Genomic DNA, 15,956 nt, shown 5'->3' with positions numbered 1-15,956 from the left:
GTTGTGTTGTTTGTTTCTTTCTGAATTAGCACTGAAGGAAAATTCTATTTCTGTTCATTTATTTGTAGATATCATTCAAATTAAAAGCATTTACATTTGCATCAGTAAAATCAAGGACATCCTACCTAAATATTAAAACTGAGTTAATGCAGAGGCATAGTACACCATCCTCAACATTTCAGAAGCTGGAAATGCCTTTGAGAATGCACGTTGATATTCAGGAAGGGTTTGGAAGCAAAATAATCAGGGCTCCTTTTTTATAGGGCCTCTTTTTTAGTTAATATATTTTAGATATACATTGTTTCAGAGTACTGGTAACTTTTGTGTGCAGGTAGTTTTATATCATTTTAAGATTAATAATAGTATTTGTTGTTCATTGAAGACTAACGCATATCAGTTAGGATCAGAATTGTTTACCTGGTGATAAGCTCTTTTAACTCTGCCTCATCCTCAAAGTCCTCACCAACAAAAAGTGCTCCCAAACCCTTTGGTTTCTACATTGCTTGGGAAATGGGGAAAAAGAATCGGTATTAATAGGATTACACCTACAAGATACATTAGGCAATTTGATAGCTAAGCCTTGGTGTAATTTGCTCCTCCAGACCAACTGTTACTTGCTCTCCAGAATATGTACAATCTGGGTATGGATTCTCACTGTTCATTTATTACAAATAATGGTTCCTTTTTATTCCCTTGAATAATCATCTTATTTTAAAACTGATCACATGAAAGCTAAATAGTGATTTCTAGGTTTGCTTTTTTTTTTTTTAGTATTGAGCATTTTAGTGTTATTTCTTATTGTACTTTGCAAACCAGGTGAGAAATTCTGTCCTGTCGTTCAGAAAAAAAGAATGAAAGGGCTTAGGAAGTCTACTGGAATGTGATGTATTTAATTTTCTATTTGTATTATGTTGGATGATTAGTTTCATAGATGAATTGTGCAAGACATCTGATTCTCACATAGTATTCTGTGTTTTTTCAATTCAAGCTAATAGCACACAAATCAAAACACTTTGTGTGAACAATAATGTATTCAATATACATCCACATTAATTCCTAACAGTTTTCTGACTCTGTACTGCAGATAACCCAAGCAAGGAGGTACAAAAGTGGCTTAGCATAGCTTGCAAACCCCGTGCTGCGGGTGGGAGCTGCCAGAGCAAAATGCTTATGCTCCAGCTCCTCCTAAACACTTACCCTGGGTGTCCCCAGCTTATGGCGCCATAGGCGTACACTCATGCACAGAGACCGTGACTATTAAACTGGGACAAGTAGGATTTCAATAATGCAAATTGAGAAACAAAATCAAATTGGAAGTGCATTTTTTTCTTGATAATTCAAGGAGGGTCACAGTAGTGGTGTGTGTTTATGGATATTTTATAAATCCAAGGTACATGGAAATTTTCTTCTGTGGCTAAAATGTTAAACTGGAATTTCAGCTGAATCTTAAATACTTCTAATTTTATTTTTATTTCTGATTTCTTCTTATTTTTTAGGTGCATATGTGAGTTTCATTCAGCAGTTCATGTTCTGAGAGTACTTCCATGTGTTTTATTTAGCCAGTGAAATTCTAATCGCTCTTCAGCAGAATCTAGGGGAGTGTTTATGACTGAGCAGGACTGACATTCTGAGCAAGATTACTACTGAAAGTAGATAGAGTAAAAAATTAGGATATTTGGATACAGGTTTGGAAAATATTTGGAAAACATTAACAAGAAAGCTTGATAGCTAATAAAAAAAAAATAAATCAGCTTAAAGTAATTGCGTTGATTCTTACTTCTCTCTGCCAACTTTGTTGTTTTGTATGTGCAGATGTTTCCCCCCTGACAGTGATACTCTCTTCTTAGCAACTGTATGAAAGGCCAAGCAGAAATTGCATATGTACAGTCTTTGGAAATACTAAAATTAAATAGACCCAAAACTGCAGAGATAAACTAAACTCACTCTTTTTTGGTTACAATATTCTTACAGGGTGGTGGTTGTAATAGCCATATATATTTTTTTTTTCTAAGTTGAAATCCTACTAAATAACATGATATAAAAATTAAAATAAAGACAGCTGTTTGGTGAAAGCTGAGTTGTAACATTTCTTTCAGGCATTCCTATCTCTCAGCAACAGACAGCATACCCTGAACACATTTGCTGCTTTGCCATTTAAGATAAATGAATTAGTAAACACATTTTCTAAGTGAGTCAGGAGCAAATTTTATCCATTGGAGGAACACTCTATAAATTCATACATGCATTATAGAGGAATGGCTTTGATCCGTGAGCTAAGCATCCAGGCACAAGATAGTTAAGATGTGCAACAGCTATGATTTACTTTGAGCCAACAAATCTCATTATCTTTGTGTTACCAAATGTTAAATCATTGGCTTGAGGCCTGTTTTGAATAGTATTCACAGCTTAATCATGTGAAAAAAGATGGTCCTTATTTTGAAGAATATATATTCTATTTTGAGACAGACACATAACTTTAGCATTTTGAACAACGGTTGAAATTACAAGAAACCAAAGTACAGAAAAGGAAGATGTGTGATAGAATGAGATGTGGAAATCTAAAATCTGAAATTTAAAAACATCTAGCCCATAACACAGATTACCAGTACACTATTCTTAAGCAAGAAAGATATGGTATAGTTTTCATAATCCCAACACTCACAGAGTTCAATTATGTTGCAGTGAGACCCACTTGTACAGCTTGATAATGAAGTTGACAATAACAGGAATGGAATGAAGGATGAGAGAAGTTTTAAAATATGCTAGTGAAAAGTAGAATAAATGTGAGACTGCTAAATTTATGTTTTATCTTTACAATGTGGAAGAAACATACTCCCCTTTTCAAAGTCATTAATTCAGAGAAGAAAATGTGAATATGAGAAAGGATTTGCACTGAGATTGTTTAGATTCATGTGTCATATGTTGATGGAATGGAACTACAGTGCTTTTGACAGGCTCATGGTGCAGTAGCCTGGAGACTGAAGCACTCGAGGCATCCGCAATATAGATTTAATACAAGCACTTGAAATAACCTTTTTGCTTTTTTAGACAGCAGTCTTTGTATATGGAGATAATTGTTTTAAGGTGTAAGATGGACTGTATGGTCAGTGTATGGCAAGCTAACAATTTTTAGCTTTTCTCCAGAAACGGTCTTCAAAGGTTTCTATGTACTCATACATACTGGTGAGAATAATGCAGACATGAACTTGGGTATCTGTAAGCTAGCGAAGGGTTCTGCTATGAAACTTGAAAAGTTTTTTTTTTAAGATAAAATGAAGCCTCCTTATTTTTCTGGTTATGTAGTCAATCATAGTAAATAAAAGATGGTTTGCCTGTAACTATGGTAGTAGATGTAGGATTTCTCCCTGAGCAGCATTTTATTCTCCCTTGGTTGACTGTTTCTTTGAGAGAAGGCTGACACTGCTCATGAAAAAGGACAGGAAATCCCAAATCAGTATAAAGATCTCTTCTATGTTGTGTTTTACTGAGTGACAACAAAGAATTGCTGTAACTGATACTAACTTCTTTTGGGCCTAAATACGTGGTAATGAGATGCCACAGAGCTCTGCAATTGAAGTGCAACACTGTGTTGAATGTGTTTCTCATAAGATATTAATGTAGAAAGCACATTATTTTTTATCTGTTTTTTTGTTGGGTTTTTTGCTTTTTTTTATTTTTTAATGCATTTCGGAATGATTGCTTTGAGCAGCTTGGCTCTGTAAACACCTATTACACCTCTCCTTAGAGACAGCAGAATTTTGTGGAACATTTCCTTGTCCAGAAGTGCCTCAGGTTAATAATTTCATCTTTGATTACTAATTTTCTCCAAATTAGTAGGAAGTGATTTTTGCAGTGACTTTGGTATGTCCTAATGACATAGTGAAGGTTTCTGTATTTGGCATTTTTTTAATTTTAATGAATATCTTGAGTGATAATTAACTATCCTCCGTGGACAAAACCCTCTTTGAGCTACATTGCGGATCTCCGCAGAGAAGAGATCGGGTTCTCTGTAGTGTTGATTAAAAGAGAGAATTTTGGCCTAAATGTTTGGAAAACTGATGCATGTGAACTTTAATTTTCTATCAATCCAAATTTAAATTTATATAAATAATAATTTTTTTTAAATACTCCTAGTAATAATTCCTAACTTTGTGTGAATATAAATCAATATTTAGAATTGATACGTACTTCCACATATATCACCTTAACTTGTCTAAAAGGGTAGGACTATCTTACAACTATTCAATGGCAGAGTTTGTCTTAGCTAACATGCTGTGCTGGCTTATGAGGAAAAATCAGCAGGCCCAAGTACCCCATCTCCCAGATGCTTTGGGAAAACAGGAACAGACTAATAGCTAGTGAGACTTCCCCAGAACTTTCTCCCTGCTTTGATGAGTTTGGGACTATTTGTTCTAATTTCTTTTTGCTTAGGACAATTTTTTTGGAGGGAAGAGACAAGATTTTTTTCAAATTCTTCAGTTTTAAAAGAGACTTTAAATGAATCTCGAATAAGTGAGACCTCTTGTACAGTAGAAAGATGTAAGTTTATTCTGTTTTACCTAAGAGACATTTCAAGCTAAGTCTTGTTCACTGAGTGCTCTCTGTCTCCTGTAAGGTTAAGTCTGGTCTGCATTTTTAGATGCTGTATTTCGTTATGTATTTTCCAACTTATTGCTTGTAACTTAACAGAAGGAAGATGTGTGTGAGTATGGTGCTAATTTGGGAACAGAGAAATACAGGAGCAGCTCACAATTTGGGTACTTTAGCTTGGGTCCTCAATGGATGGTAAGTGTGCAATTATTATTATTTTTCAAAATCAGACAGGCAGCTCCATATGATAAGGATATGGGTCTTACACCCTGATGAACTGCTCCTATTCTCAGAATGGAATGATTCTGTATGTGCTTCGCTGTACAAGGGCTGAAATAGTATTTCAGGTAAACTGTGCAACACACAGAGATATGAGCCTTAGTTCTGAGGGATATACTAACTGAGGTCCAGTATGCTGCTTCTTGAACCTGCTTGAAAGCAGTAAGTGTGGTATTTAATAAGTTGGCCTTAGAGGTGGCCCTGCTGGACCTACAGTGGCTTAGTGGAAATCAATTCAAGTAAAGATGCCAAAGTACCATTAGCTTTCCCTTTATGCAGCATGTCCTAGTCTGCATAGCCATAGGGAATGGAGAACTGACAACAGACGGTCACAGCAATTCATTTTTCAATACCCATTTAAGGTGCAGACTTCTTAGTTTAGAATACACATCCTTCATGGGCTCACATAGCATCTAGCACAGCAGTATGTATGTCAGGTTCTGTGTGTCTCTGATTCTAATACCATATAATTGTTTAAAGCATTGTGGTCAGTTCTTTGTTTTCAATAACAATTAATGTGTAAACCTACTGAGCTGTATCAGTATTGTTCAGAGCACATCTAAATTTTACATTCAAAATACTATTTTTCTTCTTACAAAATAAGAAGAAAAGGCCTTGTTTTCATAAGATGTATACATACAAATTTTCTGCTGACTTCTTATGGAAAAGCTGGTGGCTGTAAAGCTTTCAAGCCATCTTGAGTATCTTGAGCTAAAGCGATTGACAGAATATTTATCTTCTAACCAGTTGTTACAGATTGGAGAGGATTTTACTGATGTGCAATTTATGCCTTAGAGACAGAGAGGGAAATCTCTCTAATCTTGCTTCTCAAACGATGTGATCATCCACTATGGAGCAGTGTGCCTGAAACACAGCCAGCTGCAAGAAACAGATTATTTTTTCGAAGGTTGAAAACGCAAAATCTCTGATAATCAAAGTTATCTCCTACTCTTATTAAATCCTTATTTTGTAAAATGTCTCGTAATTTAACCTTGCAATTTGCTAATTCTGCTTAACAAAGGCAGACTTATCTTGAAAAGAATTAACACAATAGTCTTTACCCTTATTATTTCAAAAGGATTTTTATTTACTGAAATTAGCTAGCAGCACAAGTATTTGTATGAGTTTGAAAAAGACAAGTTTCTGCTAACAGGAGGAAAATGCAACCTAATCCTTTTATGCTAATTGAATGGGGAAGGTGTTAATGGCTTTCAGTAAGATTTTAGAGGTTTTGTCACTGGAAAGAATTTCATGCAATTTCCAGAGTACTCCTCTGTAGTTTCACTACAAATAATATCCAGTGATATCTATTCTTGCCTGTTATTCCACCAGCAAAATCTCTTCCTTTTTGTTTGTTCGTTTTGGGTTTTTTTGGGTGTTTTTTTTGGGGGGAAGGAGGGAGTGCAGAGGAGGGTGGGGAGACAAATACCCAGATATGGTGAATAAACAGCCATACAATAAATCATGTCATACTTTTTGGACTGTGGCTAATGATTAAGTTTTGACCAATTAGAGCTACCTGTTTCCAGCTAGCCAGTTGGAAGAATAATTAATATTGAGAGCCTGTAGATTTCTAGCAATACCTAATTGTTATGTCTTAGTAGATGCTGCTTATGGGAAATATGTCAATTGTTAATGCCAGCAAATATAATTTCTGTTGAGGTTTGACTCATTAAATTGATGTTATCAGTCCTTTCCTGTAACCTTTTAAAGAAAATTGCATTTTTTCATATGATAATGTTAAGTGAGCACCCATAAAACTGTTCACAGGACTTGAAGGCCAGTAGTAATAAAAAGAAGTCTTTTTGAAGTGTTGTTAACACACTGAGAATCAAGAAGCTGTAAAATTTGAGTGTAAATGGTTGGGTGTGAACTGCTAACCTGATAGCTAAGCCCTGAGTTATTAGAAAGTTAAGCATCTCCTTTCTTTTAAAAATGAGGCCTTTCCAATGACCTTCTTCCACAGCTATTGTAAACTGGCAGTCTGGATATTCCCTCCAGCCATCTAACCATTCATTGAATGGATGCTCTTGGAATAAGGTCGAGAATGTTTGTCTTATTGTTCTTAAATGGTACAGTTTGAAATGTTGTGCTGAATCTCCGGTTTCATTTAAAGTGACCTATTCTGTCCTTCTATTCCCTTCTACAGTATTATTCAAATAGTATATTATATTTAATTCTGCTTATAACCTGAAATTAGTATTCATGAAAAGAAAGCTGTCTTTTTTTGCATGAGGCTGGGGAAATCATGTTGCAATGATTAATTAATTGCCTGTGGTAAGTATTTCCAATTTTATTGTGTTAAAAATTTGAACAGATGCATCATGTAAAAAAATATCAAAGAATCTTTACTTGGTAGACTGTAAACTAAAGCTTAAAATGCTAATCAAGTAAGTTCTGAAACCTTAATTGCTTGTACACCATGTATTTTTAAAAAAAGTATAAAGTTTAAGAATTTCTTTTCCTTCTGAATAGCAATATTACGCAGGAAATTGGAAGCTGAACATAAAAAGCATACAAATTAGCAGGAGATAAGAAGATTGCCAGATTTCTGAATAGCCTCCATAGTCAGCAGAAAGGTACCCTGCAAAGCATTTTACAGCTTTGCATAATCCAGTCTAGGACAGCCTAAAAATTCTACCAGAGCTCTAGGTGGATTGCAAGTTGTCTCACAGTGGCCAGAATGTGTTTTAATTGAATTGGCATATATTCTTTATGTATATAAAGACTATATATACTTTATTGTTCCCTTATTCCTGTATTTCCTTCCCTCATTCCTATACATCCTATACTTTCCCCTTATTCCCAATGAATTAGAAAATACATATGATAATCATAAGATACTAAAGTTTATATTTAATATGAAATAAATTTTGAAGTTGAAGCCTCTGCAGAGCTATCAATGGAGTGTTTGTGTGCAGGTCAAACACAAGGGATACTTTTCTGATATTTAAAACAGAACTTGGAGCTGGGCAGCCACAAGAATACACCATAAGATCTCACTGCCTTAATTTTGGAGGCTCATCTTACTCTGTTAAATAAAAATATTCTGCTTCTGTCCCTCCCTCAGTTTAAGATATCTATAATGAGGTTATACTTCTGCGTTTTTTTTCTGTGTAGCAGGCACAACACTGCAGAATTGATGCTAGTCCTAAAATCTTTACTGACGCAATTATATGGATGTGGCACTAAAGGTTTAGTATCCCTCTTTGAGCTGTGGAATTAAACCCTAAAGAATGCTTAAGTCACATCAACAATAAATGATAATTAAATATTTGATTACACATTTTTATTACTTTATCTGTAAATATAAAAGCTACATTCAGTTGGGATATACATTCAATTATACCATTTCTGCAGTGGCATAGGATCGTACATTGTCTTTAGCATATCTTTGTCTGTTCTACTTCTAATTTCTGATGGCGGGTTATAATTAGCATTTTTACAATGCAATTTACAAGGTAATTATTGCATTTTAAAGGCTTTTTAAACCAAAGCAAATATTACATACCATGAAAAGAAATGCAAGAACACAGTTCAGAATGCACAATCTTTTAAAAATATGAAACATAGCATCTCAGAAACCTCTGAAATGTTATCATCTGGTGAATAGCATGAAAGGAAGACTGCCTGACCTGTAGGAAAGTAATTCTAAAGATTTCACTTTTACATAAGGTAATGAAACATTTCGAGCAAGCTTGAAGGCCATACATGCTATATGTGCTATGATCTAGCCTGATGGTAAATTGTGTTACAATGCTGATGTTCCTCTTACATCTGAAGATGACTTACGAAGGGTAGAGAGTTATATCTCTTTAGAACCAATTTAATAGCTAGATTTTACTGCATATTTGGGAAAATAGGAATTGCTGAACAATTTCAGGAAAGCAAAAATTGCATGAGAATTTTGTCAAAACAAAATCCCCTTCAGATCACTATGCATGTTAAATGAAAAACTGTCAGAGAGCTTGTTTTGCTCCCACTAGAATGCTATTGAGCTTGTGAATCAAGTACATATGTAAAGCAGTTCTTTAAACACAGTCAGGAATATTATTCTGGGTATTTCACTTTCTCATCATGTTTACAATTGTGTACTATTTCCCATTGTTAATGCTAATTTAGTTGGTCTCTCTCCATGGGAAGAAAGTAGTGAAGATATCTTTCTACACAGGTGAGAAGTTGTAGAAGTGTTAAGTTCCATAAACCGTCACTGCAGCTGTCTGGGATTAGATGCAAGGAACTCAGGAGAAAGCTAATGACTATAACAAGCACTGATTAGAATAAATTCCAGCTGTAAGCCAGTAGTCCTGTTACTAGGAGCAGAAGAGATTGGTTCCCCTATGCATACTCCTTTTTACTGCCACAGAAATGCAGCATGTGTTTTCTGAAAATTGATTTCCTTTTCCTCTCAACATTGAACTGAGGCAGGGAAGCTTAAGAAAAATAAAGCAAAACCATTATTGAAAGGAAAATACTTTTATTGAGAACCCTGTGTAACTCGGGCCCTTTAATCACTGTTTGTGACAACAGCGATGGAGCTTCAGCAGTGCACCATACAACACAATGAACATTTGCTTGGCTCATCAAGATAAAGTTCTGAATCCTGAGGCGAGGAAAGAAGGATACAACACTGACCCCATGTTCTCAGGAACACTTATCCTCCCCAGAGCCAGAAGTTGAAAAATGCACTTGGAGGGATACAGAATTTTGACCCAACTCTCCACCATCAAGGAGGGAGCTGAGGTATCAGAAATAGTAGGGAGTCTTAGACCAAGCACAGGAAATGACCTGTTGACTCAGTTGAAGCCCTTACTCATAAAGTGCTTCTGGATCCAGCCAGTCATTACTCCTGTCTTCACTTCAGAGGATATTGGAGTAGTGTTAGTTAGAAATCCAGTATATTCTCCAATTTCAAGAGCTTTCTCAGTAACTCATATGTGAATATTAGCTATGAAACCTTCTAATACCATAGATACCCTGAGAAAATTAGGAAATCCCTGCAGTAGGTGGCTTGGAAGGCTTCTGCACAGTAGACTGAATAGCAGAATGTGTGGTAAAAATTTGTATCTATTGCATTTGTCAAAAAACATCCAGGTTCTGTTTTTGTTCTTTTAAAACCTGCATACATTGGATTCAGTTGTCATCCACATAGATAAACTAACATCTCTGTAGGTAAAAAGACAGAAGAGTTTGGACCTCTAGCCGTGAGGTACTAGCATCTTGCTGTGTGACAGGAGACAACTTAGAAACAGCCTAGACAGAGAAATATTTTGAAACAGAGAAAGAAAGCTAGGCTACATTGGCTGTTCTAATATCTGAATTAAAATACAGCTGTTTGCAGCTCCATAAAGAGCAGTTCTCAGACTTATGTTTGAAAACTGTTTAGTAATTCAGATATGTCAGTACAGTTGTAGAAGTTCCATTTCATAGTTGAAGGCGATATAATCGTTGCACATTGTCTGTGATTCAGAGGCTGAGAATAATAAATTCTGCCTTTTTAATGGGATTTATTTTAATTCATTTCCTAAGAAGTAGTGCCCAACTGAGAAGATGGCAAAGGTAAGGAGGTCAGCTAGAATTGTAATTGTTGTGCAGAGATTGCTTTGCAACTTCAGTTTCCATAGCATTAAGGTCTTACTGAAAAATCAGGCTTATTTTACCTCCACTGGGAATGTGGAGGTAAAATGTGCCTCATTTCAGCACGCAGGGGTAAAGTGCTGGCTTTAGTCATGGCCTCAAACTGAATTAACTGAAAACCAGTTACTTAGTCCTTCTAGAATGTCAGTGCTAGACATGCTTGAGAGGAATTTCTTTCTCTAGTTCATACCACATATGGCTTAAAAAGTTTCCAGTCTGCCACTATTTATTGAAGTTTTTGCTTTACATTCCCCTCCTGCAGTACCAATGCTACACTTGCACATGGCATGGGGGGGAGAAGCACAGCTGCTGCCATTAGTGCTGCCCCACTGAAAACTATTTCCCCAGAGCCTCTGACCTGGCAGATTCCCCACAGCTGCTGTAGTTGCCATACATCAGCCAGCCATCCATCCCTCCCTTTCTAGGCTCATGCCCTGTCTCATCACTGCCCTTTGGCTCTCAGAGGACACACAAAGGGCTTCCTGTGACATGCACTGCTACACAATATCTGGCATGGAGTGGAATTTTCTTGCAGGTAAGTAACATCTATGAATATTCAACTACTAGAATTTATAAAAGGAGATCACTGCAGTGATACCAGTTACGGCAGTTTCAGGGCCTGGATACTAAATGTTCATAGATGTGGGTGGAAAATCTCCATCACACTGTCTGGTTAAAAAAAGGCTTCTCTCATCTCCATATGCTTTAGGAAAATGTGAGTCATGAGTTTCAAATCATGCTCATTACATGTTTTGTGCTTCTTTATCTTCAGCTACACTGTAGTGACTTGTGTAGGGTCTACTGCACTGTAAATAGACTGCAAGTATTACTTAATACAGAGAACATTTCCAATGAGTAGTGGACTGAGGCCACTGCAGATGAGAACAGTTCTTTCCTTGAGACACTAATTTGTTTTGTTCTCAACAAGAAATAACTTTAAGACAAATGAGGTGTCTGTAATTTTCTTGCATTGCCTTTCAAAAATACCCTTTGTGTAGGACTTTGACTTGTTTCAGTTTTAGACATGTTTGTGTAGTGTGCTCACCTGTTCCTGATCTGGTCATACGAGCAATTTATCTGCTCATGGGCAGTTTTTTTGCTGCCTGTGCAGAACACTGCAGTCTTGTGACTAGATTGCTACTTTAATCCAGTTTAAAATAAGTTTTGTTTATACTGCAGTCTCGGTATAGAAACATCCATATTTTGCAGTAAGTAAAGCTAAATCAGAGGCAACACTAGTTGAGTTGGTGCTCCGAGTTTCTTAGAATTGGCTTCAAAGCAAGAACTGATATCTAATGTATTAAAGGGATTGCAGTGGGCATACAGATCACATTGAGAAAGTCTTATAAGTCTGCTAGTTTTTCTAATAGTGAGAAGGTGCAAGTAATCACTGGGAAGATTTTGCCTTCTCTGATTTTCCGGTCTAAAACTTCACTTTGGGTATACTATTTACTTCAAAGCTTTCTGTCAAGACTAATTCAGCAAGGTATCAATAACTAAAAAGAGCTTCACGTACTGCATTCCTTTCACATCTTCTCCTGTGACTAACATGCATCTCTGCTTTATATCCCAGAATCTAGAATCATTGTTTCAGGAAGAGCTTAGATTTGCCACATGGTGCCATTGCAATAATCCATAGATGAATCAGATTCCTGGGTTTGCCAAAAGCTAAAGATTTGAGGTTTTCCTTGTGATATCAGAAATTCTGCAGGATATCTATGAGGTTTTATGTTAGTGACAGGATATTTTTGTTAAGTTCAAATGCCTAGGAAATTAATCTCTATATAGCTCTTCTAATTCTCTAGCTCTATGCTAGTTTTATCGCTCTAAGTGTGCACACAAGACTTGGGAAACCGGTTATGTCAAAATGATCATTGGTTGCATATAAAAAATGCCTTTGTTATATGCATACAGTAAAACAGAGTTGCGGGGTGCATTTCAGAAGCCTATGTCTGAGCTCAGTTCACCCCAATTAAATAACTGCACAGGTCAAGCTTATCATAAGAATACAACAATGAAATACAGAGAAACGTGCATACTGAAAGTACATTGTTCTTCCCATCCAAATAACACACAGCAGATCACAGTTGTCAAGCCTGTCTAGAATTAGCTGTTTTCTTTATTTTGACTATTTTTTGATACAGTTCATATAATCTCCACTTACTTATTCAGAATCCAGTATTTAAACAAAAATACATAATTTAATGTAGCACAAGTATTTAGTGGGAAGAATTATTGAGCTTTTATTCTATCTTTTTGTCCTGGCATTTAGACTAGATTGTTTGAAAAACAGTCTTGCAGAGGGATCTAGATAGATTGGAGCATTGGGATATGAATAATGGGATGAAATATAACAAGTCAAAATGCCAGATTCTGCACCTGGGATGGAGTAACACTGGACACAAGTGTAAACTAGGAGAGGAGTGGCTGGAGAGCAGCCCTGCAAAAAGGAATCTGAGGGTGCTGGTCAACCTCAGGCTGAGCGTGAGTCCGTGGTGTAACTGGGCAGCCCCGAGGGCAAACTGCATCCTGGGGTACGTCAAACACAGCAAGACCAGCTAGTCAAAGGAGGCAGTTATGCTGCTGTATTCGGCCTTGGTGCAGCCTCACCTGGGCCCCACAACTTAAGAGGGGTGTCAATGTCCTTGTGTGTGTCCAGAGGAGGGCAACCAAGCTGGTGAACAGACTGGAAGGAATGTCCAATGAAGAGCAGCTAAGAACTTCAAGCTGAGGGGCAACCTCATTGCCCTCTACAGCTACCTGCAGAGGGGAAGTGCTCAGCTCTTCTCCTTGGTATTCAGTGATAAGACATGTGGGAATGGTTCAAAGCTCTACCAGGGGAGGTTTAGACTGGACATTAGGAAGCATTTATTTACTAAGAAGGTTGTCAAACACTGAAATATGCTTCCTAGCATGTGGTTGATGCCCCAAGACTATCAGTGTTTAATAGGCATTTGAACAAGGCCCTTAACATGTTTTAACTTGGTCAGCCCTGAACTGGTCAGGCAGTTGGACTAAATAATTATTGTAGGTCCTTTCCAACTGAAATGTAGTCTGTTCTATTCTAAACTCAATATTTGGATTAACAATGGGAGGTACTTAATGGCAACCAGCGAGTAAGAACTAAAAAACTAGTGAGTGATTTAGAACAACCAACCAAACCAAAATAACACACCCTCCCAAAAAAACCCCCCACATTAACAGTAGTGCATTATCCTTTAGTGTCCTGTGTGACTGCCAAGTTACCAGAATTATTTTCCATTAGTTTCAGTAAAAGCAGGTCAAATTTTCAGTACACATTAAAGAAATGCCTAAGCTGAAAATTGAAGAGCTCCTGCTTATTGCATAGCGATCAAAGCATGACCCCTTACTGGCAAGAAGAAGAAATTGAAAACTAATTTCAAAATTCAGGATTAATTCTCTGTCAAATTGACAGAAGGGAGCCTACACTAGAATACATTTATGCTAAATATAGAACCGTCTCTTTATCTGTTCTTTTCAGAGTGCAAGTTGTTACTTTGAAATCATGGTTCTTTAACATGAGCATTTTAAAAGTTGCTGTCTGTAAATCTGGTTTAAATATCTACAAACACATCCTTTTTACCAAATAAATCTGACTCTGTGTTTTTCCATCTTCCCTACAGTAATTGCTTAGAAATGATTGTCATATAAGGACTTGGCTATGGCAAACCGGAAACATCAAAGCACTACTGCCAGCATGCTGGATCACAGAGCGAGAGCTTGCCCTACTTCATCTCACAACAGGGAACCTGAAAATGAAGAAAGTGACCTTCCTATTGAAGATTATGCAGCAAAAGAGGCAGAACTAGCAACTGTCAGAGCAGGTAGTCCTACACCTGTAGAACATGAGTGCAATGATCATAGTGCAGATGGTGATTCCAGCTCTGACTATGTGAATAACACCTCTGAGGAGGAGGACTATGATGAAGGCTTGCCAGAAGAAGAGGAGGGGATCACATACTACATTAGATACTGTCCAGAGGATGACAGCTACCTAGAAGGAATGGATTGCAACGGGGAGGAGTATGCTCCCCATGAGGAACACCATGTTGAAACAGATGAATGTCAGGAAGCTGTAGAAGAATGGGCTGAAGGTAAAATTCAGCACCAAGATGAAAATGAGGAGACGGACAGGCAAGAGTGGCAGGACGGTCAAGATAATGGTGTTCAGATTTTGGAAGATGAAACATCATCTTTGGAGATTCAAGATCAAGAAGAAAACATACAGTATTGTCAAAGTGAAGGTGGCTATCAAGACTATTACCCATCAGAGGCTAATGGAAACTCGCAGGGAATATCACCATATCATTCTAGAAAAGAGGATGCAGAGCTGGAAGAGCAGGAAGAGGACATTGACCAGATTGTAGCAGAAATCAAAATGAGTATGAGCATGAGCAGTATTAACAGTACAACAGAAATGAGTCCAGAGCACACTGGGACTGAAAACATGGCACATGACTATAAAGAGACTTGTTCAAAGGGAGAAGCTGTTCACAGTGCTAACAGGCATGAGGGGAGGCCAAAATCACTGAATATCCCATCTGCTTCTAAGCACAGTGGAGATATGCCTCGAGGTTTTAAAGCAAAGTCAAGAACCCCAGAGGACAGACAGAAGTGGCCACAAGAGCAGGTATGAGGTTCTCTGTTTAAGCAGACTGTCAGAGGCATTATGCAAATGTTGTTAGTTATTCTAAACAGAATTACGGAGCAGTATTTTTACTTTTTTTACTCTGTATTGCATTCACAGCTACATAATCACATTGTATGTTCAGAAAAAGGTGCTTAATGTAGTCAGTTTAGGTGGAGAACTGGGAAAGAGGTTTTGCACAGAGAACAGATAATTCTAAGTAAAATAAGGTATTCCAGATGCAAGAGGCAGAACTAGTTTACTTATGCTCTTATTCTGTAGTGACACAGTAGATAAACTTAAAACTGGGGTCAGCATTGAAATAGTCAAAGGTAGGGTTTTTTCCTCAGTAAGGGTTCCTGTTCCATTGCCTTCGTGGGTTTTAATTTCTTTTTGTTTTCAGTAGAACATACGCCAAGGCTAGGTACTGCATCTGTTAAAAACAACTGCAACAAGTGCCTGCGTATTGCTGTGGTTTTGTACTGATCATATCTTGACCTTGGCAAGAAGGAAGAAATATTTATTAAATTTGAGGTGTATGTGTCCTGTTTCAGCTTTATCAAATCTGTAAATATTGTGATTTTCTATAGTTAAGTGCCCCACTGTTAAACAGTTCAATCTAAATGATTCCATTAAGAACAGACATTAAAATGTCAATTCCTCTGTTTAAGTATACGCTGTTGAAACAGCCAGACCTTTATTGTAACTGTGAAGAACAAAAAAATCTTGGGGGATATTTTCAGATTTCTCATATCTACAGCAAGTTTTTAATATTAATTTCTGTATTGTATTTTCAGAAGTA

The 15,956-nt window shown here is 37.0% G+C and overlaps 1 protein-coding gene across 5 annotated transcripts in view; it reads left to right on the top strand.

Moving 5' to 3' along the window:
- Window positions 1–15,956, top strand: part of APBA2 (amyloid beta precursor protein binding family A member 2) — an 86,301-nt gene that overhangs the window by 35,390 nt on the left and 34,955 nt on the right. For all 5 annotated transcript variants that reach the window (XM_030497972.1, XM_030497974.1, XM_030497969.1 and 2 more), the window contains one exon: window positions 14,151–15,157. In XM_030497972.1, the coding sequence (XP_030353832.1) occupies window positions 14,189–15,157 (969 nt within the window). In that variant the 5' untranslated portion in view covers window positions 14,151–14,188. The remainder of the gene's footprint in view (window positions 1–14,150; window positions 15,158–15,956) is intronic.

Source organism: Strigops habroptila, chromosome 9 (assembly GCF_004027225.2).
Source record: "Strigops habroptila isolate Jane chromosome 9, bStrHab1.2.pri, whole genome shotgun sequence".
NCBI classification, from domain to species: Eukaryota; Metazoa; Chordata; class Aves; order Psittaciformes; family Psittacidae; genus Strigops; species Strigops habroptila.
Note: the sequence above shows the minus strand (reverse complement) of the source record. Positions and strands in the feature narration are given on the sequence as shown.